We start from the raw sequence: 26,463 nt of genomic DNA on the forward strand, positions 1-26,463 counted from the left end.
CAGGACCCTTCAGTCCACAGGCTGACACTCTATCCACTGAGCCAAGCCGGCCAGGGCGGCAATAAAATATTTTAAAACTAGTCTTTATTTATAAAATCCATTGATATCCCTGCATTCATTTGTCTCTACTGATTTAATAATGCGTAAAGTCTATTAAAAGGAGTCTCAGCTGTGCATTTGCAATTGGTTTCGCTGTTTTCCCAGCAACCGTGCCACTGAAATGAACCCCTTTTCAACTACTTAGTTTGAAATGCTATAAGTAATTTAATTCTTCCCACAAGTGGGTATGAACATCCTAACTGGGTTCCAAACTTTTCATTATCAGGCTGCGTAAACTGTGTTTTGGATTCAAACTCATCATTCATTCATTCACTCATTCTCAATGAACTCTACCTACAAATGTTGGCTAGTGTTCCTTTGGTTTCGAATGCATTAACCTCCCAGTATCGTAAATTCAATCCTCACTTTAAATCTAATCAACCAATCGCATCAAATAAAAGCAAAATTTCCAAACCAGTGTTTCTAAGCAGAGTGTTCCTCTAGAAAAGAAACGAGAACGGACCCCTGCTTTTGACAGCCTCTAGGTGCTCCGCCCCTCACGTACTCCACGCCCCTTTCCCGTGCGTCCCGCCTCCAGGGCGGGCGTCGGACGTCGGGCGGAAGTGACGTCGGACGGCCGCCGGAGGTGTCGTTGCTGTGTTGCGCTGCTAGGCCTGAGAGTAGACTGGGTTCCGCGGCCAGGAATATAACGCAATGTCCATCGAAATCGAGTCCTCGGAGTGAGTCCTGCGGCGCGGGATGTTGGGGAGGTGGCGGGGCCGGGAGCTGAGGGGTGTGGAGCGGAAGGTGATCAGGAGAGGCGTCCGCGAGGCTAGCGGGTGGAGGGGCATTTCCTTGCCCACAAAGAAGTTTCTTGCATCTGGCTGCCTCGGAGGCGGGTGCACAAGGAAGTAGCGGGCCAGATGCCCAAAGCCCAGGGGGAGGCGGCGCGGGGCCGGGGAAGGATATTCCTCGAGTTCTAGCCATCGCCGACTCCTGGCGCTCCGTGACTGATCCGATTACCCCTCCTCTCCGGGCTCCCGTCTGATGATCTGCACGAGGGGCTGCTCTTCCTGCTCCCGTTAGAACAAGTGTGATTCTTTTCCTTTGGGGTTGCGTGGCTCCTTTGCTTTCCCCTTCACAGCACTTAACCCAGTATTGTCACCGTTTCGCTCTCCACCCCTCTGTGTTGGGCGCCTAGAGGCTCCTTTTTCTTCTATTTATAGTCCCAGTGCCTCTAGCACATCGTAGAGGCTCAATCACTGCCTTTGAAATGAATGGACGACTAGCTTTTTTATGCTCTACCTGGAGCTGAATTTTGGTTAGCGTGTGAGCTCTTTGTAGCCACAAAAGAGAATCTGGAGATTTGGCCCGAAGAATGACAGATTGGGGGTGGGGCAGTCCTAATGAGTGACTAAAGGCCTTTAGTGAACTTTTCCAGGACAGCACCCTCCACCTTGCCCTTGCCAACACTTAACAGTTAAATCATCAGACATAACTTTTGTGTTTTGAGTGTAAGTAAGGGAGAGGACTTGTTCTGAAGACCTGCCATAGGATGAAAGGAAGCTTATTTATTCAACAAATACTGAAGTCTATTGTTCTAGACTCCTGGTGATACAGTAGTGAACAAAACAGACAAAAATCCTTGCCCTTACAGAATATGCACAGTGATTGGGGAAGGCAAAACAGCAAACAAAAACAGTAAATAAAATATGAGGCTTAACAGATGGTGATCAGTATTGTGAAGAAAATAAAGCAAGGAAGAGTGATAAAGAGTGCTGGAGTTAAGATAACTAAGTCAAAGGAAGGAGTTGGAAAGGATTCCATGATTTAGGACCTAAATAATAGTGGATACTGACATTCTCCCATTCTTGGGCTGCTGTGCATTTTTATCTATAATAAAGTGTAACATGCTAATTAGACCGGACAGCTGAACGACCTTCCGGACGATCTTCTGGACGAAGCCAGGGCTGCGAGGGCTGAGCCCCTTGCACGAATTTCATGCATCGGGCCTCTAGTTATCAATAATAGCTACTATTTACTAAGTGTTTTTTATGCTAGTCATGCTGTAAGCAGTGTAGTCAACGCTTTTAGGTATTATTCTTAACTGATGAAGAACAGGCACAGAGATAACTGACTTGCCCAACCTCACAATTAGTGACAGAACTCTGACTCAAATCCCAGCCTATCTCCAAAGTTTTAAATCTTAATGTATTACATTGTGTTTGAAGGAAGTAAATTTGATTGTGGTTATACCAAATAAGAGGTCTTTACAGGAGAATATCTTATTTGGGGAGTGCAAATGGAAGTGTGTTAAGGAGGATAGTAGGTACTACAACAGCAGTGATCTAAACCTGAGTATCTCTTAAAGGAGCCATGAGAAAAAAAGACTACTGCAAATAGCAGTAATCAGTTTCCTTCTTAAAATCACTGCCAATTTGAATCTTCATTTTCCCACATATCTGTTACTTGGTAAGATTCTCATCTGTAAAATGGACATTACAATAATAACCTATCTCATAGGGTTGTTTTGAGGAGTAAAACAATCAATATGTCTGAAATGCTTAGAATAGTACTTGGGCCCTGGCCGGTTAGCTCAGTGGTTAGAACGTTGACCCATACACCGAATGCTCGTGGGTTCGATTTCTGGTCAAGGTCACATACCTTGGTTGGAGGTTTGATCCCCAGCTCCGGTGGGGGCTCCTGGGGGCACGTGTGGGAGGCAACCAATCGATCTCTCTGTCTTTCCTCTCTCTCCTTCCCTCCCTCCCTCCTCTATCCCTTCCACTTTCTCTAAATATCAATGGGAAAAAATCCTCAGGTGAGGATTTTAAAAAATTTATTAAAAAAGAATAGCACTTGGTATATTGTAAACCAAGCATGTCAAACTCAAAGGCCAACAGGCCAAATAAACAAGGTTTACATTTATGTGGGCTGCAAAAAAGAAAAAGCTTCCATTTTCATAGAAATGTAGGTTTATTTCAATAGAGACATGCTGAATACCAAGGGCTGAAATAAATGAGTAACCATTAACATAAAATAATAGAACATTTTAATAAGAATTAATATTTTTTTCTTGAACATTAACTTACCAGACACTGAATAACTGCACAAATTAATAAGTGTAATGCAAATACCTATTTTTCTTGTTCTCCGAAAGCGAAATATTTCCTGTTGCACACACCAAACAAGTCAGCACAAGACTAATGATGGGGCAATCGGCTGCTAAAATATTCGCTGCTAGTATTAGTGGAGAGAAATGGTGCGCCTGTGCATAAGGCGTGTAAGGGAAATGAATGCAACACGATTACGTACAGTAATCAGTCATTAGTGAACATTGTAGTTTGTTATTAATAATTATGTATATCAGGATATTGTAAAAATTAAATTACGAAATTTTTATTAAAATGTTTCTTACATACTGTTATATTGGCTGAGCCACAAAAGTATTTGTTGTGGTCCGCATGCGGCCCATGGGCCGAGAGTTTGACATGCTTGCTGTAAACGCATAATAAACATTGGTTATTATTTTGTGTTTATTATTTCTCCCCAGAGAGAATTGACTAAATTCCAATCTGAAACCCCTTCCCCAATTTCACCCTTTATACTAGTGCTGTTCAGTAGAAATACAGTGTGAACCATGTATAAGGAAAGAGAAGGAAAACAGTGTATCACTACATCACACATGAACTTTTACAGATTCTTCACTAGACTCTAACTCCAGATCAAGAAGTTTGAACTATAAACATATTTAACTAAAACATTTATAAGTTTTCTGTCACATGTTGAAAATGGATGCTTATTTCAGTATTTGGCAATTACCTGACTCCTCTTTTCCTTGGGAAACTGAGTTTATAATGTTTTTATTTCACTTGTCCTGAAAATTTGGTAATAGAGGCAGTAGGTAGTGTTATTTTTGCAAATGAGACACATGGATTTGCTTTACTTTTATATACAGTATAGCTCACCTTGTTTGTGTTCAACAAATCCTTATTAAGAAAATCTCAATTCACATGTTTTGGTTGTCATTTTAAAAATGGACCAAATAATCCTAATAATTTATAGTACTTGTGTTAATGACTAGACTAAGTTTAAATATTTCACTAAAGTGCAACAATGTAATTGTATAAATTAGTAAGAAACTTGACATAATAAAAAGATCTCTGGCCTTGGAAGTAAGAGAGTTACTTTGTACCAACTCCCTTTCTAGCTGACTATGAGACATTAGGCAAATCATTTCCCCCCTGAACCTCAGTTCTCCTATTTCTGAGATGGAGGTAGGACGGGATGAGCCCCCAAGTCCCCTGTAACTTAGATTCTGTGATTTTGGGCATGCTTTTCTCATATGACAAAGAAATGAAAAGTGGGTAGTGAAAGGACGATGGTTGAGAGGAGAAATAAGCTGGGTTGGGCTTTTATTTTGTGGCCTCTCTGGTAAGTAGGATCCCTGAACTGGATGACTTGCTTTCTTTTTTCAGTGTGATCCGTCTTATCATGCAGTACCTGAAGGAGAACAGTTTACACCGGGCATTAGCCACCTTACAGGAAGAGACTACTGTGTCTCTGAATACCGTGGACAGCATTGAGAGTTTTGTGGCTGACATTAATAGCGGCCACTGGGACACTGTTTTACAGGCTATACAGTCTCTGAAATTGCCAGACAAAACCCTCATTGACCTCTATGAACAGGTAAGAGTGGAAGTGATGCTGATTCCTGTGGGTTGGTTTATTGTGGGACCCCTCACTGAGAAGCATTAGTGAGCATTCCTTCAAGCACCATAAGGGCTGGAATAGTCCTTAAAACGTAGACTGTCAAGATTCAAGTGCTACTTTGTACTTTTTTTCTCTCTGCTTGGAAAAGCCAAGAATTTCCCAAATTGAAAGTATTTCTTAAGTGATCTTTAAATGTTCTGACATCAACCATTCTGAAACCAACTAGTGTACTGCAAATTCAGTTCTGGCACTAACCACCCAAGGTTAGCACAGACCCCATAAGTTAAGGGCTCAGTTCTCTATAAAATTGCCCTTACTTCAGACACAAGTTGTACTTTGGGATCTCATGTCACCCACATTCCTGACTAACGCTATAAATTTGGGGATTCCCGTGACCCCCTCAATTGATAATTGACTAGAATGAGTTGGAAAGCACTATATTTATTATTGCAATTTTATTATCAAGGATGCAGATTGGAACCAGCCAAAAGAAGTGACACATAGGATGAGGTCTGGGAGGGTCCTGAACACAGAGCTTCCAATGTCGTCTCCCCATGGACTCAGTGTCTTTCTCACCTGGCATATTAATGTGTTCACCAACCAGGAAGCTCCATTGGGGTTTTTATTGGGGTTTCATTCAGTCTTCAGCTCCCTTGAGATTGGGCTAGCTCAAAGCCTCAACCCTATAATCACATGGTAACCAGCCCTCATCCTGAGCTATCTTATTAGCACACTTAGGTGTGATGCAGGGGGCTCTTTAATAACAAAGATACTCCTATCACTGGCAAACTTTGAGGGTTTTTAGAAGCTCCGTGCCAGGAATCCAGGACAAAAATCATACAAATTATATATTATACAACAGAACAGAGTAGAGTTTATGGACATAAGGATGTAGCGTTGTTTGTAAAAATAGGGTAGTTGGTTTGTTTCTTTACAATCTACGTGAATTCAGTAATTCCCCAAGGAAAATTTTGGTACCTGAAGAAAGGTTTCTCTGAAGCTCATGGAGATATTCCCATCTTTAGTTTCTTCAGCATATGTAGTCTGAACAGATGGCCTGAGAGGAGAGGAGATTGGTAGACAAAAATGGAGGGTGGAAGTTGAAAGATTGAAGTTACTACTTACAATTACTTTCGTTGTCCATCTGAAAAGGAAAAAGCATACTTCCCAATATAGGAAATCATTTTGACAGGCCATTTCTGCATAAGAAATTGTACTGAAAAAGAAGTATTATGAGAATGCATTGAAACAGCCATTTTCTTTCATTTGTCCAGGTTGTTCTGGAATTGATAGAACTCCGTGAATTGGGGGCTGCCAGGTCTCTTCTGAGACAGACTGACCCTATGATCATGTTAAAACAAACACAGCCAGAGCGGTATATTCATCTGGAGAACCTCTTGGCCAGGTCTTATTTTGATCCTCGAGAGGTATGACTGTGGTAACAAAAAAAAATTGTTGTTAATTTTTGCAAACATGCAATAATGTAATCTTTTGAAACCATTTCATTGGGTCGTTTTTGGGATTTTGATTTTAATTTTCAGTAATACTTTTCCATTTATATATGTTTGTTGAAATTTGCATATATTGAAGGGGTTGATCTTGTTCAGTTTTCTGAGTATTGAAGGGTTTCCCTTCCCCACATACCACATTTTAGCGGCTTGTGTGTCAGTCAAGAAGCAGAAAGTTTATTCTGACATCATTTCCTCATTAGCCCAAGTACTTGTCTGGCCCTGAAGGGCTTCCTGACTGCTGGTATATTCTCTCTGCATTTGTGTCCCTTGCCCCTGACAATTGAGTTCTTGGAAACTCATGCTTTCACTTCTCAGCCGATTATGTTTACTGGTAGGGCATGGTGACTGATGATCTTTTATTTCCCTCAAACCTTTTTTTGTGTATGCTTTCATTCTTTCTCAGCCAGCCTTTACTAGTCTAAATGGATGAAGAAGAATAGACATTGGATAATGGAAAGTTAGAAACTATGAGGATTAAGGGTTACCAAGATAGGATTAATGTTAGAGGTGGTGAAGGACTTATGGGCTGGGGTCATTTGACTGAAAAAAATTACCAAAGAATATAAAAGAATCCTTGGCTGTGCAGATTTTTCAAAAACTGGAGAACAACCCTGGCTTTGACATAGTTTACTTGGACTCCTTTGAGAAATAACAGGGTGGATTGTCTGACCTCAGTTTTCTTCCAGCTCATACTTTTGAACTGCAAGTGGACAGAATTGGGAAGTCATTTTTGAAAACGAATTGATTTAATTAACCCCCTGTTTAACTGGGTAGTTTCTTTTCATGTTTTCCATTTTGAGTGTTTCTGCTTGATGATTGTTGTGTCTTTTTTTTTTTTTTTTTTAATAAGTACAGTCATATCTTGTAACCATTTCTTGGAAATGATGCTACCCCCTTTCCTTTTTCAGGCATACCCAGATGGAAGTAGCAAAGAGAAGAGAAGAGCAGCAATTGCTCAGGCCTTAGCTGGGGAAGTCAGTGTGGTGCCTCCATCTCGTCTCATGGCATTGCTGGGGCAGGTAATTAAAGTTTGTGGAACTGAAATTACCCTTTATATAAACTACATGTACAAGCTAAAGAAATCAGACATCCTACGTATTGATAACTATCTGTGAAGCTGTTTGTACTAACAGTTGTGCCATGCCATCCTCATCTTATAGATGAGTGGTTAAGAGCATAAGCTCTATGCCCAGCTGGTATAGCTCAGTGGTTGAGTGTTGACCTATGAACCAGGAGGTCATGTTTCAGTTCCCGATCAGGGCACATGCCCAGGTTTCAGGCTTGATCCCCAGTGTGGGGCATGCAGGTAGCCGATCAATGATTCTCTCTCATCATTGATGTTTCTATCTTTCTCTCCCTTCCCTTCCTCTCTGAAATCAATAAAAATCTATTTTAAAAAAAGAAGAAGAGCATAAGCTCGAGTCAGAATTAGGGTGACCATAGAATTTAACATTTCATCTAGGGTGACTATAGAATTTAACATTCCATAACATTAAGGGCACTCTTGATCGTAGAATCATTTTGGTACTTGGCACAAGAATATCTGTTGGCAGCCAACACAACAACAGTGCAAGAGATTGATCCTATTATTTATAAGAATTCAATAGTTGATAATGGGAATGTCACCAAACCTAGGAATAGAGAAGAATTATTCACCTTATGGTTTGGGGTGCTTGCTTTAGAATGGGGGGAATGGTCAGCTCAGAGCTTTCACTCACATTTTATACAGCATAATTTCAGATAGATTGAAAGTTATATATTTTAAGAAAACAGAAAAACTAGTAGATAATGTAATGTATTAAACCTCCTGCTAGGGAAGGACTTCCTATGATTAGGGAGTAAACATCCAGGTAAAGGTCAACAAATTTAGTCACTTAAGAGTTCAACATAAGATAAAAAGAAAGCTATAAGGCTGTAATTTAAAAAAAAAAAAGGCAGCCCTAGCTGGTTTGGCCCAGCGGATAGAGAATCAGCCTGTGGACTGAAGGGTCTCAGGTTTGATTTCATTCAAGGGCACATGCCAGGGTTTCGGGCTCAATCCCCGGTAGGGGGTGTGCCGGAGGCAGCCAATCAATGATTATCTCTCATCATTGATGTTTCTCTCTCTCTCCCCCCCTCTCCCTTCCTCTCTGAAATCAATAAAAATATATATTTTTTAAAAAGGCAGATTGGAGAAAAAAATTCTTTTTGGCAAACATAAATAACAAATAACTTGATCACATTAAAATTCACAAATTATTAATCAGAGAACTGCCTAAAGCAGGGTATAACTTTCCACTCATTAAATTAGCAGAGTTTTAAAATGATATCCAAACTGTTGAGTTTTCTTTCTTCTTCTTTTTTTTTTTTTTTTTTAATCCTTACCCGAGGATATTTTTCCATTGATTTTTAGAGAGAGTGGAAGGGAGGGAGAAGGGGATGAGGAGAGAGAGAGATTCAAGACAGACATTAACCAGTCGCCTTCCGCACGTTCCATGAGCTGGGCCAGGGACCCAACTGCAACTGAGGTACACATGCCCTTGACTGGGAATTAAATCCGAGACTCTTTGGTCTACAGGCCGTCGCTCTAACAACCACTGAGCAAAACTGGCCAGGGTGAGTTTTCTTGATATAACTAAGGGAAAAAGGAATAAATATTGTGCCTGTCATATAGATTTGACATATATTATTTTGTGGTATCCTTTTAGCAACTCTTAAGAATTAGGCTTTTACTTCTTTTAGTTCATGAAATTGGGAATCAGAATAACATTGGGCAAATGATCTGGCTTAGGGCCATCTGTCTCTTATGTCCATGATTTTTTCATTCATAATATAGTTGTGAGTGCTGTTGAAGTTGTGACTTTTTGGGAAAACAGTTTGTCATTGTATATTGGGAGGCTTAACCATTCGTGTTCTTTTTTGGATTCAATAATTTCTATTCTGGGAATCTATTCTAAGGTGGGAGTAACCCCAAAATAGAAAAAGCCTTATATTCAAAGATGTTCATTGCAGCATTATTTAGATGAGTAAAAAATTGGAAATGTGTAAATATGTCCATTAATATATTAGTTAAATAAACTGTTAAACATCCAGGATATATTTTACAGCCATTGAAATGATAATTATGGCATAGCAGGATATGATGTTGGGTGAAAACGAAGAATATAAAACTTTACCTATAGTATAATTACAGCTACATTAATTAAATACATGTGTAAGGGGAAATACTAGAAGGTAATATATAAAATGTAACAGTGGCCGTGTTCGGATGTTAGAACTATGGGAGATTTTTGTTTTCCAAATTTTATTTATAATAAAGAGTCACACCTATAAGGAAATAGATTGGAAAGATGAACCTGTTGGCTCTTAGAGTTCCCTTCCACCCTGAGCTCAGCCTGTGTTCCTGGGACACACAGAGCAGCATAGATTATGCTGTGTTTAGATGGTTGGGTCTGGATGGCGCAGTTTCCTGTGAACCTCATTCTTTCAGACTTGGCTCTGAGCAATCAGAATCAGATCTTAAAAGAACCCGAGTGGATTATTATACATTTCTTTTCTCATAGGCGCTGAAGTGGCAGCAGCACCAGGGGTTGCTTCCTCCTGGCATGACCATAGATTTGTTCCGAGGCAAAGCAGCTGTCAAAGATGTGGAAGAAGAAAAGTTTCCTACACAGCTGAGCAGGCATATTAAGGTAGGATCCTTTGACACTCAGCCAGTTGGTAATCATCTGTTGAGGACTCAGCATGTGCTTCCTCAGTCAGGCCCTGTGGTAGGCGCTTGAGTTAGAAAGCAGAATTCATTCTCCAGCTCTGGTAACATTCAGGGTTGCTGTTAGTGACCACGGGGTCCTGTGGCCTGGCAGTGGCACACCTCAGTTGTGTAACCAAGTGGACATACATTTGACATTTGGCCCGTCATCTGCCTTTGCAGTTTCTCCCCTGAAACCTGCATTTGGAAGAATGATTAGCTCTTTGGTTAAACCTGGGACTAACTATGAACTTTTAATGTATTTGTCTTGTTCAACATTTGTGTTTTTGTCTGCTGCATGTCAGCCAAAGTATCAGACATGGATTGTAAAGTGCGCTTGTGTAGTATTTGAGGAAAATAATTTATCATCTTATGGCTGGTTCTTGTTTATTTTCTTTTAATCTGAGACTTTTCTAGGAAAAAGCACAATCAAGTAATTGCAGCAGTTTCCAGAATTACAAGTATATGTGCTATTTCAGCATCTTTTTTATATTATAGTTTGTGGGTTTGTGCTCTCATTGAATTTATGGATTTTAAAATAATTCATATTCCTCAAATCTTTTGACTTCAGCTTAGTGCATTGAATTAGTCTTTTCCGGGTTATATGTTTTAACTTTCATTTAAAGATGATTTTGAGCAGTACTTTTACCCTGGCTGAAGCCTTGGGACAAATAGAAATCTATTATAATTATGCTGCTGGGCTAAGATTTTTGTTACAAACACTTTCCATTTTTGGCATTTAAATTGAAATTCATAAAAGAGCTTTTCTCTGTTATTATCTATCTAATGTTTTGTAGTTCTCGTCTGTTATTAGGAGCATGATTGCTGATAAGTGCTCAGGATACATTGCCCAGATAAAAAGTCTCTATTAGATTTAATTAGTTCTCCTAGAGTTAGTCACCTCCACATTATCACTTGATTAAGTGAAGGTCATGTAAAGGAACAGTGATAGAAAATTCATTTACAAAACAGCATATGAAAGCTGACATTTATTTTATAAAAATGACTTTTTTAAAGGGGGACATCTGTAATACTTTCAACAATAAAGATAAATTTTTAAAAAATGACTTTTTTCCTCAGATGCACAACAGGAACATATGCCATATTAAGTTGAGTGTGAAAGTCATGCTAATTGTGGCTGACTCTGGTAAAAGCTTATTGTTTGGGTTATAGGATTATTTGTTCTAAGGCCCATTATAAAATATATATATTTTACTTTTCTTTGAAAATGTCAACTTCACATTAAAAAATTAGCTTCAGCTGACAGCCTAGACATAAAACTGGTCAGAGAAAATATATCCACAACCTTCTGGTGTCCAGGTACAGAAATGTCTCTCCAATGCTCCATTAGAATAAGCTAGCTATGACTTTATGCTAGGGCAGGGTTTCCCAAAAGGTTAAAATGGGAATTGTTTTAAGGCCACTAGATAAAAATGTATCTGTTTCATTGTTTCATTTGAAACAGTTTGGTCAGAAATCACATGTGGAGTGTGCTCGATTTTCTCCAGATGGTCAGTATTTGGTCACTGGGTCTGTTGATGGATTCATTGAAGTATGGAACTTCACAACTGGAAAAATCAGGAAGGTAAAGTATTTAAAATATATTAACTTTTCTAGTGAAAGAAATTACTATTGTTATTTTTAAACTATCTGTTATTTATACACTTTATTTTTTAAATATATTTTTATTTATTTCAGAGCTGGAGAGAGAGAGAAATATCAATGATGAGAGAGAGTCATTGATTGGCTGCCTTCTGCCTTCTGCACACCCCACATTGGGCCAGCAACCCAGACATGTGTCCTGACTAGGAATCAAACCATGACCTCCTGGTTCATAGGTTGATGCTCCACCACTGAGCCATGCTGGCTGGGCTATTTATACACTTTAAACTTATTTTTTGAATGGGTGATATGTACATCTGATACAATATTTTATGAAACAGAAAATTTGTTCAGTAAAAGGTCATGCTACCACCCTTGTCCCTCAGTTGGTCAGTTCCTTTCCTTGGTCCAGCCAGGTTACCAGTTTCTTGTGTAACCTTCCTGGAATATTCTAGGTATGTATATGTAAGCAGTTACTTTTTATTCCCAATCTAACCTAATTGTAGTACTAAATGTGCTTCTCTTATTATGAGTGAGAAAATGTCTTTTTATATGTGAAAAACCACTAATATTTCCTATTCTGTGAAGTTTGTTCATATCCTTTGCCTGTTTTTTTTAGTTTATTTTTAGAAAATATTTTTGTTGATTTTTAGACAGAGAGAAATGAGAGGGGGAGAGAGAGAGAAACATCGACGTGAGAGTGAAATATTGACCAGCTGCTTCCTGTATGCTCCTACCAGGGATTGAACCTGCAACCCGAGCATGTGCCCTGATTGGTAATTGAACCAGCAACCTTTTGGTGCATGGGATGATGCCCAACCAACTGGGCCACGCTGGCCAGGGCTACCCATTTTTCTTTTGGATTGTATCTTAACTGATTTGTTGGAGCTTTTTTTAAAAAAATATATATTTTTATTGATTTCATAGAGGAAGGGAGCGGGAGATAGAAACATCAATGATGAGAGAATGGTTGATTGGCTGCCTCTTGCACGCCCCCTACTGGGGATCGAGCCTGCAATCCGGAAATGTGCCCTGACTGGGAATCTGACCTTGACCTTCTGGTTCATAGGTTGACACTCAATCCACTGAGTCACCCTGGTCAGGCTGTTAGAGCTTTTTAAAGTTTGAGGAAATCAACCTTTGCAATCTGTATTGCAAGTATTTTTCAGTTTTTACTTTTGTCTTGATTTTGCTTATGGTTTTGGTTTATAGACTTAAAATCTTTTATATCATCATATGTATCCATCTTTTCTTCCACAATTTCTTCTAATCTTTTTATGTTTCATTTTATGTTCAATTTTTGATCCATCTGAAATTTCTTTAATGAGATAAAGTTGGTGTAGATAAAATTTAATCATTTCCCCAAATAGCTACTTATTAGCTTTCCACTGATTTAAATTGTAATCTTTATCATAGAATACTAAATTCTACTTGGATAGTAAATTAATGAGTGATATTCACTTTCTACTTTATATTTTTTATAGTTTATCTTTTTTTTTAAACCATGAAGCAGTCTCAGTTTATAATTAAAAAAAAATAGGGAACTTCTGTTTGAACAATAATGGATGATAAAAATAAGTATCCATAAAATGGATGATAATTAAATATATTAGTCAGTACATGGTTTGAGGAAAAGGAGCTGACAATTTGGAAAAAACATTAGTTTCTCACATTATACCCCTAAGATAAATAAATTCAGATTTATTTAAGATGTACAATATGAAACTGTGCACCCATGGATACAGACAACAGTGTGGTGAAGGCCAGGGGAGGGGTGGAGATGGGCAAAGGTGAGGAATGTGATGGGGGCATCTGTAATAATGCCAATAATAAAAAAAATTGTAGGGAAATTTTGCTTAGGAAAGATTAGTAAGCATGCTTGCTTCAGTAGCGCATATACTAAAATTGGATGATACAGAGAAGATTAGCGTGGCCCCTGCACAAGGATGACATGCAAATTCATAAAGTGTTCCATATTTTTTCATGTAATACAAGTGTTTATTTAAAAGAAAAAAGTAAGCAAAAGATATAAGCTGTTATGTTGGCATTTTGTACAATGTTTGAACTGTGTAAAATTATTTATTCCCAGCAGTATCAGTCATTTGTTAGGAATTTGTGTGCATGCCACTACTATTTGCTTTGGAGATTTAGAGTATGTACAGCCATTATCCTACTTTCAGTGAGTTTGTAGAGATCTGGGATAACTGGGTTTTGTGTTGTTTTGATAACTGCTTATCATTGTTTCCTTTAGGATCTTAAGTACCAGGCCCAGGATAACTTTATGATGATGGATGATGCTGTTCTCTGCATGTGTTTCAGCAGAGATACAGAAATGTTAGCAACTGGGGCTCAAGATGGAAAAATCAAGGTATGGATAAGTGGCACAAACTCTTGTATGCAGACATTCAGAGAGTTCTGTAATGAGGGAGTGTCCTACATATGATATGAGCTTGATAACAGCTGTTTATTGAGCATCAACTTTGTGCTAATGAGTTTATCTTTTCTTGTTTAATCCTAGTAACAACTCTGCTAGTGAGTTCCAATAATTTGTTTAAGGTCAGTTAGTGAGCAATAGGTCTGAGACTTCAATTCAAATCTGCTCATGCCCTTTCTGCTGTACCACCATTGCTCACTTTATATGATGTGTTGTACTTTGTGTTGGTTTTTTTTTGTTTTTGTTTTTGTTTTAGTGAATGGGATATTTTTAGGGAATGGAGTAGTCTGCAGTTGATTAGCTGTGGCTTGTATTTAATTGCTGGTAAAATGCCCTGAGCTAGGTAAAATACAGAAGTAGTCTCTGCTAAGTGATCTTAGTCTAAATTTTTGTTTTAATAATTTACAAGGAAAGAGGTTTAACTTTCAAAGGATTCAGTTATTATTGTACTATGTAAACTAGACATATCATATTCAGCTATTAGCATGTACTTTTAATGCTGTTTTAGTACATTAGTGAGCGTTGCATCTTGCTTGGCTCTATGGACATTCTATTTACAAGTTTTTACTGTTCTTTTTTTTTTTTAAATAAAGGTATGGAAAATTCAGAGTGGACAGTGTTTAAGGAGATTTGAAAGGGCACACAGTAAAGGTGTCACCTGTCTAAGCTTTTCTAAGGATAGCAGTCAAATCCTTAGTGCCTCTTTTGACCAGACAATTAGGTAAGTAAGAATCCCCAACTGCCCTTACTTGGGTTTGATGTGATGAAGCTCTGAAGGGAGGTACTAGTGATTCCTTACACTTTCACCAGGATGGTATTATATAGAGAGTGAGGTATGTGAGATCTCATTTCCCCAGGCAGAGTACAGCTGACACAGTGCTATAATTTTGTCTACTTGAGTCGTTACCCACCTGCAGCAGAATCATGTTAGAGCGCATATTACAAGTACAGATTCCTGGGATCTAGCCAAGACCTAGAAGTCTGTCCCTGAACAGAAACCTGTGGTATTATTGGCATATTTTATACCAGTTTCTGTGCCAACTTTTTGTTTTATTTTTGTTTGTTTGACATAATGAAAATTATACTGCATATGTAAATGCATAGCCCTGCTTCTTCACTTAATATTATAACAAGAGCTTCTGTAATTCATCTAAAATGCATTCAACACTAGGTCTCAACCATAATATGTAGAATATTAATTGTTCTTTTCATTTCCTTTAATGTGTGATAGAATTCATGGTTTAAAATCTGGGAAGACCCTGAAGGAATTTCGTGGCCATTCTTCCTTTGTTAATGAAGCAACATTTACACAAGATGGACATTATATTATTAGTGCATCCTCTGATGGCACTGTAAAGGTTAAGTATTTGCTACTGGATTATTTTGGGGTATCTATTCCATTTTTGCCCTTTAAGGAGTTTTCAGTGGTGGTAATGGTGATAATTGTGGTGGAGTAAACCTCTTTACTAGCTATTTTAGTTATAATTGAGGTGAGTCTGAGACAGTAATAATATTCTGTGGGTAATTCCTATTGGCCTAGGAACCTCAAATCTCAAATCTACAAAATCAGACTTTAGCATATGTAGGAAAAGAGGAAAGGTGTGGAGTCCTAGGTTTAAGTCATACCCCATTTACAGTGCTTAAATTTGATCTTGTCATAGGTATGGTCCACCCACCACAAATTCACAAAGGTCTCGGTGGCCAAATAAATAGCTATCTTTTTTGTTGCTCAGCCTTATCCCACTCCTGACCCCCACATTTAGGGTCTTCCTAGTAGCATTTATAGAGGAACAGAAGAGGTAGAGAGTTAAAACCAAGCCCTTTCTCAGAGACTTATTTAATGCCCTCAGCTGAAAGTAACGGATTTTCAGTATGTTAAGAGACCTATTTTAAGAGAGGGCCTCATTTTCTAGAAAAGATGAGAAGTCCAAGTAGTAAATTGCTGAGGATCTTGAGACATTCCATTTACATTCTAGAGCTTGCCTTTTGCAAGTCTTGTAGCGGAAGACATCAACATTTTAACACAAACTCCTAAAAGTCAGACCACACTCTGAGGTTTGTTCTGGCTTGGGAATCTAACCAGAAACCTGAGGGTAGGAGATATACTTTTCCTCAGGATGGATGGGGAAATACACAGGTCTCTTAGTATTTTAGTCATGGGATTTTCCCTCTTTGTACTATGTATAGGAACTCACAAGATGTAAAATGCCCTTGGGAGGGAGGTTAACTAGGCCTCTTTGTTTTGAGGACTTTTCCTTTAGTTCCACAGTAGAAAGGATAAAGCATCTCACTGACTTTTTAGACAGAAAACTAAAACCCTTTGAACTCTGATATCTGAAATGTTCATTTCTCTTCTAGGCAACTGGGCTTTAGAGAAGATTGGGACGGATAATTACAATGTTTATTAGGAAAATAAACAATAGGGCACTAACTAGTGGGCACCTATTTCCTTCTGTTTATGGGTATTCAGTATCTGTTTTGTGCTAAGCTCTGTTGAAGACACAACATAGTCCATACCTTTGAGGCTTTTATGCCTCATTAAGTGAGTGGTGTCCAGACAAAAAAACCTCACAACTGTAGAAATTCTTAGGCTTTAATTTTTTTTTTCTTTTTTTGTCATAGATATGGAATATGAAGACCACAGAATGTTCAAATACCTTTAAATCCCTGGGCAGCACTGCAGGGACAGACATCACTGTCAACAGTGTGATCCTGCTTCCTAAAAACCCAGAGCACTTTGTGGTGTGCAACAGATCAAACACAGTGGTCATCATGAACATGCAGGGGCAGGTGAGTGCTCAGGAAGTGCCTGTGGACCATTCCCAAGTCAGCATGTCTTGGTCCTGGCCCTTCCAGTAACCAAATGTGGGTTCACCACTCCAAAAAGCATATACACCGTATTTGTTATTCAAATGTTTATTTAAACTGTATTCTTCAGCCTTTCAAAAGTTATCTCCTTTCCCCAGGGTTTTTGTATATTATGTTGTTCTTTTGCATCCTTGGGGTAAATGAGGCTCTTGCCTCTGCAGAATCTCATTGAAGATTTTAAGATTAACAATTCCTGTCAGAGTGAGGGAGATAGAGTGTGTCAGTTACCAATTTGGAACATCTAGCTACCACATGATCTCAGAACGCTAATAAGAGAAGGGCAACCATATTTTCATGATGTGTATTTGTAATCAGCACATTTGCATGGTTCCCAAGGAACCTCACTTTTGTAGCACCAGGGACATTAGAAGCTTCAAGGTTGAGGTCTCGAGCCCTGGGAACATGTGGTGGTGCTGTTGAAATGTTGGCTTGTGCACTTGGGATTCTGCTGAGCATGAAGGAGACCCAGGGGCTTGTGTATGGAACTCTATTCCTTTAGTCCCTATAAGTAATAGGAATTAGTACTTTAAGATCCTTGGTTGAGATGGTTGGTCTGTGGTATCTGCTGGGCCCTGCATAGTAACTATAGGTGCCTATTTCCTCATTTTCTACTTGACATTTTAAAGACTTTATTAAACAAAAATAATTTTAGATTCATAAAGAAGTTGTTCCTGTGTACTCTTTCCCCAATGATAACATCTTTTATAACCATAGTATAATTATCAAAACCTAGAAATTGACATTACTACAATTCTGTTAACTCAAATGCAACCTTATTTGGATTTCACCAGTTTTTACATTCATTCCTTTTGAGGCAGGAAGTTAATTGTTCTATGAAATTTCATTACATGTGTAGAATTATGTAACCATCACCATAGTTAGGCTAAAGAGCTGTTCATCATCATCATAGTCCTGACCAGTTTGGCTCAATGGATAGAGCGTCGGCCTGCGGACTTAAGGGTCCCAGGTTCGATTCTGGTCAAGGGTATGTACCTTGGTTGCGGGCGCATACCCGGTGGGGAGTGTGCAGGAGGCAGCTGATTAATGTTTCTCTCTCATCGATGTTTCTAACTCTCTATCCCTCTCCCTTCCTCTCTGTAAAAAATCAATAAAATATATATATATATATATAAAAAGAACTGTTCATCACCCCCAAAGAAACTTTCTCATACTACATATTTATAGTCAAACCTTCCCAAACAACATTAACCACTGGTATGTTTTCCACTATTATAATTTTGTCATTTTGAGAGTGGTGGATAAAGGAATCATACGGTATGTAACCTTTTATAACCTTTGCTATTTGTTTCAGCTTGATTTGTGATGATTTTAAGAGCAAACAAAGTCTTAGAGACAGTTCCAGCCTGCATGGGGAGAGTATCTCATTCTGTTAGAAAGTGAAACTGGGGAGCATGATTCCATAAAGTATTGAGAAACAGTGGTATATTGACTTAGAAATTGTATGTGTGGTAATGAATTTGCTTCATGGTAAAATGGCTCAATAAACTAAAGATCTTCAAATATTTCTCAGGCAAGAGGATTTAGCATATGATGAATGGAATTTGTGATCTAATTATACGTGTCAGTAAACCAGAGTACAAAATAACAATGTAAAGATGTCCATTTAAACTGCTGCTAATATTAAAAAATAATAATAATAATAAAAATAAACTGCTGCTAATACAGATGTTTTGTTTTTTGCCTTGGGCTGTGATATGATTTAGATTGTCAGAAGCTTCAGCTCTGGTAAGAGAGAAGGTGGTGACTTTGTTTGCTGCGCCCTCTCTCCCCGTGGTGAATGGATTTACTGTGTGGGAGAGGACTTTGTGCTCTACTGTTTTAGCACAGTCACTGGCAAACTGGAGAGAACGCTGACAGTGAGTATTATTGACTTAAAGGCCGTCTAAAGAAATTTTGTTAATGCTTGTGTCTTTCTGAACTCTGTAAACCTTTTCCTGACTGCTGTCAGTGTATACCTTGATATAAAAATTTTATCACTAAATAAAATAAAGGGTCCATAAGTAATTATATGGAATTACCTCCTCTCTCAAGAAAAGTCATCCTTCATTGAGCCCTCAGCTTCAAGTGGATAGGGTGGGTGTACATAAAGTAGAGAAGAAGAAAGGGAATATGTTTAGATAGCCACCTAAATTACCCATATATTCCTCAGGGGGATTGGAGAATGACAGATATAGCTAGTTCTGTCCATGTCTTTACAAAGACACATTATCCTATCAAATTGATTTGATTATGTTTTTAAATTGCTCAGATTGTCAGAGTCACTATAAGGAGTAATTAATGTCAGTAAACCAAAGTACTGTTTACTATTATTACAGCTGTTGTAATAATAGCCCCCAAATTTCAGTGGCTTAACACAATCAAAGTTTATTTACTAGTAGCCCTGCCCATGAATCCGTGCACCAGTAGCTCTCTGCCCACTGCCCCGCTCTCCTGTAGCTCTACACCTGCTGCCCCGCCCTCCTATAGCTTCCTCCGCCCCCCACCCCCCCATAGCTTGCTGCCCTGCCCCCATCCTGTAGCTCTCTGCCCCGCTTGTAGCGAGTATCTCACTGCTGCCCTCCTGTAGCTTCCTCTGCCCGCCCCCCCGCCTCCCCCTCATAGCTTGCTGCCCTGCCCCCTCCTGTAGCTCTCCACAGCCCGCTTGTAGCTCGCTGCCCCACCCTCCTGCTGATCCGTGATCTGGTCATTACGCGGTCAGTTGTTACGCTTCATGGTGTAATGACCATTTGCATATTACATCTTTATTATATAGGGTTATATAATACTAGAGGCCCGGTGCACAAAATCATGCATGGGTGTGATCCCTCGGCCTGGCCAGCAATCAGGGCCAATTGGGGCCAGGGTGAGGGACCGCAGGAGGTTGGCCAGCCGTGGGAGGTTGGCTGTGGGAGCGCACTGACCACCAGGGGGCAGCTCCTGCATTGAGCATCTGCCCGCTGGTGGTCAGTGTGCGTCATAGTGACCGATCATTCGGTCATTCAGTTGCTTAGGCTTTTATATATGTAAATGAGTTGGATAGCCCTCCTCCATCTTTTAGCTGTGCCATTTGGAATATATGGACTCCAAGATCTCAGGAGTAAAAGATAGGAGGAGGGCTATATTGGATGTTTTTAAGACCCACATCTGGAAGTGGCTTATATTACTTTGTTCCTCATTCATTTTTGGCTAGAATTCAGTCACATGGCCACACCCAAATGCAAGGGAGACAGGGAAAATGTAATCTCTGTGGCCCAGGAAGAAATGGTATGGTGAACATATGAAAAATTATATACATACCCATGTTAGAGAATAATCTCTTGTCTTGTGTCATTCTTGAGTGAACTTTTGGCACACCTGCCCTGGGAAGCCTCCAATATGTGAGCAAAACAAGGTGAGGTGGAGAGTGTCTAGCTAAGGGGCCTGGCCAGTCGAAGTTCACCGAGTTGAAGGAATCATTTAGTCTTATCCACTGTCCTGGGACAAAGTGTTATTTACACATTATGAAAAACAGTACAAAAAATATAAACAACAATGTAATAGCCTCGTTTGAGCTTTTGGTTTGTGTGTTGCCTTAGACTTGATTCCTTTGGTGGAAAGTGGAAGCTTCACTCTTATTCTCTGCCACTCAGCTCTGGAAGCCTCTTCAGAGTGGTTTTTTTATAGCATTATGTACCCTAACCCTATGTTTTACTTTTTCCAGGTCCATGAGAAGGATGTGATTGGGATTGCACATCATCCTCATCAGAACCTGATTGCTACCTACAGTGAAGATGGACTCCTAAAACTCTGGAAACCCTAATTAGTCTTTTTTCTTTAAACTAGCTTGAGAGCATGTACTTAAATGAAGACATATTCATATGTTGCTTTTTTTTTTTTTTTTTTTGCCAGTTTCTCTAACTTGTCTGAATTAGGCACAAGAATAATTTTGTGAAAGTTCATGTTTAAGTTAGCAGTTACCCTTTTCTACACATTTTTAAGGTATTCATTTGTCTTTATAATTGGGGCGATCACTTAATGTTTTCAATAATCTTTTACCTGGAGAATGAAATAATTGATAGTTCTAAAAAAATTATAATCCTTTGATTATTGCAATGCTGATTAAAATGTGCCTCCTTGCAGTAAACTTGTAAATAAGGAACTATCCCATATTCAGTAGCTAGTCTTTTTTTTTTTTTAGATGGTAATAAACTTTATACCTTTCTGGAGTCTTTGTTTTTAAATGTGAAAGTGCTTATCTAGTTAGCATATTAGAATCTAATGAGGTGAGTGGGACATGGACATTATTTTGCCTGAATCTTAAATACAGTAGGAAGTCAACTTCTGGGTAGAAGAAGAAACTATGTGAAAAGGTTGGATGTTACATAGGATCACATTTCACTGCCTGTACCTTTCCATTCTTTTTTTTTTTTTTTAAATTTTAAATGAATAGCTTTTTTTATTCTAAGTAATTTAAAAAAAAATCTTTATTGTTGAGAGTATTACAGATGTCCCCTCTTCTCTCCCCCATTCCTCCTCCACCCAGTTCCTGCTCACCCCAGGCCTTCACCACCCTACTGTCTGTGTCCATAGATAAGATCTTTGGTTAATCTCTTCCTGCCCTCCCTCTCTCCTTCCCTCTGAGATTCGTCAGTTTGTTCTATGCTTCCATGCCTTTGATTCTATTTTATTCACCAGTTTATTTTGTTCATCAGATTTCTTATTCACTTATTTTGATTATTAGATTCAATTGTTGATAGATATGTATTTATTGCCATTTTATTGTTCATATTTTTTATCTCTTCTTAAATAACTAGAGGCCTGGTGAACGAAATCTGTGCCCCGAGGGGTCGAGTGGGGGGGTCCCTCAGCCCGGCCTGTGCCTTCTCACAGTCTGGGATGCCTCAGGGGATGTCCGCCTGCCTGCTTAGGCCCACTCCCCATGGGGAACGGGCCTAAGCCGGCAGTCGAACATCCCTCTCGCAGTTTGGGACCCCTCGCTCCTTACTGCCCACCTGCTCCCTGCTCCTTACCGCTCGGCTTGCTGCTCCTTCCTTAGCGCTGCCGCGGAAGTGGGAGAGGCTCTTGTCACTGCCACTGTGCTCGCCAGCTGTGAGCCCAGCTTCTGGCTGAGCGGTGCTTCCCTGTGGGAGCGCACTGACCACCAGGGGGCAGCTCCTGCATTGAGTGTCTGCCCTCTGGTGGTCAGTACACATCACAGCGACCAGTCGTTCTGGTTGTTCCGCCATAACGGTCACTTAGGCTTTTATTATATAGATAACCTTCAACATTTCATATAATACTGGTTTGATGGTGATAAACTCCTTTAGCTTTTTCTTGTTTGTGAAGCTCTTCACCTGACCCTCAAATCTAAATGAGAGCTTTGCTGGGTAGAATATCTTGGTTGTAGGTCCTTAGTATTCATCATTTGAATATTTCTTGCCACTCCCTTCTGGCCTGCAAAGTTTCTGTTGAGGAATCAACTGACAGTCGTATAGGTGCTCCCTTGTAGGTAACTGCTTTTCTCTTGCTGCTTTAAAGTTCTCTGTCTTGAACTCTTGACGTTTTAATTATGATGTGTCTTGGTGTGGGCCTCTTTGGGTTCTTCTTGTTTGGGACTCTGTGCTTCCTGGACTTGAAAGTCTATTTCTTTTACCAGGTGGGGGAAGTTTCCTGTCATTATTTCTTCAAATAGGTTTTCAATATCTTGCTCTCTCTTCTCCTTCTGGCACCCTCATAATTTGAATGTTGGTATGCTTGAAATTGTCCCAGAGGCTCCTTACACTATCTTCATTTTTTTTTTTATCTTCATATATTTGGAATCTTTTTTCTTTTTGCTCTCCTTGAAAGTTTCATGAAGATCCTTGAGTAACTTTATAACCATGGTTTTGAGCTCTATATCCAGTAGTTTGCTTGCTTCCATTTCTTTCATTTGTGACATGTTTCTTTGTTTCCGCATTTTGGCTGCTTCTCTGTGTTTGTTTTGTGTATCAGGTAGAGCTACTCTGTCTCCTGGAATTGGTAGAGGGCCTTGTGTAATAGGTGTCCTGTAGGGCCCAGTGGCTCAGCCTCCCCAGTCACCTGAGCTGGGCACTCTGGGTGCGCCTCATTGTGAACTGTGTGCACAGTCTTATAGTTGACCCTAGATTGCTGTTGGTGTCTCTGGGAGGAGTTGACCTCCAGGCCAATTGGCTTTGAGGACCAACTGTGACTACAGTGGGAGGGCTGTTGTGCAAGAGGTGAGGCCCAGCTGTGAAGCAAGGCAGGCTGGTGCTAGAGCCTGGTCTTGGGCCTTTTATTGGTAAGTTTGGAGAACGCTGTCACCAGCTGCAGCTTGTTTGAGAGATTTTAGTAAAGTCTGAAACCTGAGCCAGGACAGGCCATTCCTATGGAAAAGCTGCTGCAAACAGCTTGGGTGGGGCTGCAGATTGGATGGGGCAGGGTCTCAGGGAATCCCCAGGGTGGAGCTAACAGTGTGCTCCAGGCAGATTGAGACTCAGATATGGCTGCCAGTCAGCCCTGTGGCAGGGGAGGTCCCAGCACAGGAACAATGACCCCTGTGAACACCTCCTGGGAGAAAGCTGCCCCCAAGTTCCTGCCCCAATGCCAGACAGTCCAGTTACTCCCCATATGTGTCTGGGTCCCCCAGCACTGGAGCTTGGAGGAAGCAGGACTGTAAGTTTGTGCACAGACCCTTTAAGAGGAACACCAGGAATTCCAGCAGCCTCCATGTCACTCAGTCACAGTCCCATAGTTCTGGGGACTTCTCTATCCAGCTGTAGGACCCTGGGCTGCAGGTCTGGTGTGGAGCTGGGACCCCTTGCTCATGTGTGGCCTCTGCAGAGATGATCTCTCTCCCGGTTAAACAAACAAACAAACATGGGTGTCGGACCAGCCCACTCTGCCCCTCCTACCAGTCTCAGTGTGCTTTCTTCATTATTCCTCTAGTTGTAGGACTTCCATTCAGCCAGCTTTCAGGCAATTCTGTATTTTAGTTACAATTTTGATGTTGTGGGAGGCAGTGAGTACAAGCATTTACGTACGCTGCCATCTTGGTTCTCTTTTTTCACACTCATTCTTATTAGCTGTGCCTTCTCACATGTTCTGGCCAGTTCCAGGAAATATCTTCTGAATGTTCTGGATAGAACTAGTTGCAGGATCCATTATACGAATTCAGTTTTGGCACCTCCCTTTGTTGAAGGAGGGCTTGGCATTGCAAGTGTGCTATTGTTCTGAAGAAAAATTAATAAAGGACCTGAGATTCAGAAAAGTCGTCTTTGCTATGTACATCATTACCAGTTAGTGAAAAAAAAAGTTAAAAGTCAACAAAATCCTTGAAAGTATTTTGCATGTGGGTGTCTCTTTTATCTTTCAAACAAAAATGTTGGAAGATGGAGCATCTGTGTTAATATATGAAGGTATTGTGTTAGGTACCATTTCAAGAAAGTGAGACCTTATTAGTTTGTATAGTCCGTTTATGCCCCTGTGTAATTTTAGCATTTATTAGGTACAAACTAATGGAGTTTTTTGTGTGTTTTTTTAAAAATATAATTTAGAATTCAGAGAGGAGGGGAGAGAGAGGGAGAGATAGAAACATCAGTGATGGGAGGGAATCATTGATCGGCTGCCTCCTGCACACCTCCCACTGGGGATCAAGCCCGTGACCTGGGCATGTGCCCTTGACTGGAATCGAACCTGGGACCCTTCAGTCCATAGTCCGACACTCTATCCATTGAGCCAAACCATCTAGGGCTGGAGAGAGATTTTTAAGTTTTGCAGTCTTATAATTTATCTTTGATTGTAATGTGAAATACAGCCTAATCCTATACCTAGCAAATAGTTTGTTCCATATTGGCTAAATTAATTCTTAATAGCAATAAGAAATTCCCCTTTGCAGTCACATTTCCCAAACTAAAAATTTTTCCTGTAGCCACAAAACCTATGGTTTTTTATTAACAGAATGTGTCATATGCTGCCATTTTGAGATTTGAACACAGCCATAAATCCATGAATTCATGTGAATGTAGCCTGCCATCCCAGTGAAAAGAAGCCTTTGCTTAAGTACTAGTAAAAGAAGTTTAAAGTGGAAAAGAAACAGCTTGTTAAAGTTCTTAGAAAAACTTTCATGACATTGGATTTTTTTCTTTAGCCCCTGGCCTCATGAACTGGCAGTTGTGAGATGCATGCTTTGTGCCCAGGCTAATGAAGGGCAAGGATCCGGTCAGCACATGTTGTTTATTCCTTCTAGGAACTCTTTATCAAACACTCTTCCGTTCCAGCACCTAGTGCTGAGGATGGTTTAAAAACAACAACAACAACAAACCAGCTTCTGGCATAGGATAGGGAAGAAAAGCAAGTTAAAAGGAGTAATTAAAATAGTGGAGTAAGAGAAAATCTTGAGTTGTTTTTTTTGTTTGTTTTTTGTTTTGTTTTGTTTTTGGTAACAGGAAGGGCACCTAATCCAGCCCTACTGAGTCAGGAAAGGCTTCCTGGAATTGAGCATAAAAGGACCCTGAGGAACTGTAGGTAAAGCGACTTGGCAGTCTAAGTAGAACTAGTGTATGGGGAGACCAGGCAAAGAGGAGAGACCTTGATTGGGAGCCATTAAGTACGCTTTTTTTTTTCTTTTTAGTAAAGTAATACATTGGTGTAATAAGTGAATACAAAGCTGAAAAAGAAATCTTCTGCTTTTCCCAGTAACCTTTAGGCACCTGTCTACAACTTAACCTAAAAACACAGTGTTAACTTTTATTCAAAAGTGAAAACAGGTGCTTCTTACTCCACTTAAATTTTTTTCTTAAGGCCCATGTGACCATTTAAGTACAGAAGGCAGGGGGGGCTCCAGGGACAGAGGCCCAGATGGGAGAAGGGAAGTCCATGCAACAGCCGCTGGACTGCCCTGCTGTCTTGCACAGAGAGGGGGAGATGGCTGAGGAGGGCATGCCCTGCATGCCCAAGGTGCCTCAGTGCACCCCTGCGGCGGTCCCTGGTCTGGTGGACCAGGCTGAGCAGCGCCAGTGGAGGCCCTTACCAGCTGCTGGTGCACCCCACACCCTCCTTGGAACCAGCCTTCAGCGGCTGGAGGCCTCTGACTTCGCCACTGGGCTGCTTTTCACGTTACATAATTGGCACCACAAGGCCAGTTGTAGAAGCTCAACGAATGGTAGCTGGATACCGATAATCAGTGGCTACTCCCTTGTGAAACTAAGTGCATCATGTCAGGTTCCTAGAGAGGCGCTCGGCTGCAGCTTGATAATTTAGCTGATATTCCTCGTTAGGTCTTAAAACTTAAAATACCTGGCATTAAAGTTAAACCGGTGAGAGAAAGGGTATTTGCCCTCTTTCTCAATCAGTTGTTTAGTTAGACTCTGGAAAATACCCATTTTTTTCTTTCTAATAAACAGTCTCAGGAACAATTCTGTATCTTCTTCAGCCAATTGTTAAAATTTTCAACTTGTATTGCTGGCACTAATAAACAGTACTTCCTATGTAAGCGGCCTTATTTCATTCTCAGGACCATTTTATGGAGTACAGCCTATTATTATTCCCATAATGCACAGGAACAAAGGTTCCACACGTTGCTCATGGAGCGG

General features: G+C 40.0%; 1 protein-coding gene across 1 annotated transcript; it reads left to right on the plus strand.

The window, feature by feature from the left end:
* Positions 1-651: 651 nt before the first annotated feature.
* SMU1 (SMU1 DNA replication regulator and spliceosomal factor) lies at positions 652-25,102 on the plus strand. The gene is made up of 12 exons (XM_079790175.1): positions 652-779; positions 4,518-4,728; positions 6,027-6,179; positions 7,172-7,282; positions 9,806-9,934; positions 11,456-11,575; positions 13,844-13,960; positions 14,620-14,747; positions 15,258-15,384; positions 16,649-16,816; positions 18,619-18,771; positions 20,595-25,102. Exons 1-12 carry the CDS (start codon positions 754-756, stop codon positions 20,691-20,693), a joined length of 1,542 nt encoding a protein of 513 aa, XP_079646301.1. The 5' UTR covers positions 652-753; the 3' UTR covers positions 20,694-25,102.
* The last annotated feature ends 1,361 nt before the right edge of the window (positions 25,103-26,463 follow it).

Source organism: Cnephaeus nilssonii, assembly GCF_951640355.1.
Source record: "Cnephaeus nilssonii genome assembly, chromosome: 14".
Classification (NCBI taxonomy): domain Eukaryota; kingdom Metazoa; phylum Chordata; class Mammalia; order Chiroptera; family Vespertilionidae; genus Cnephaeus; species Cnephaeus nilssonii.

What these genes read in the sequence shown, in the direction of transcription:
- SMU1 (XM_079790175.1), top strand. Translation starts at nt 754, where the DNA reads ATGTCCATCGAAATCGAGTCCTCGGA. An exon ending in CTTATTTTGATCCTCGAGAG is followed by an intron (nt 6,180 to 7,171) that starts GTATGACTGTGG and finishes TTCCTTTTTCAG; the next exon opens with GCATACCCAGATGGAAGTAG. An exon ending in TCTTTTGACCAGACAATTAG is followed by an intron (nt 14,748 to 15,257) that starts GTAAGTAAGAAT and finishes AATGTGTGATAG; the next exon opens with AATTCATGGTTTAAAATCTG.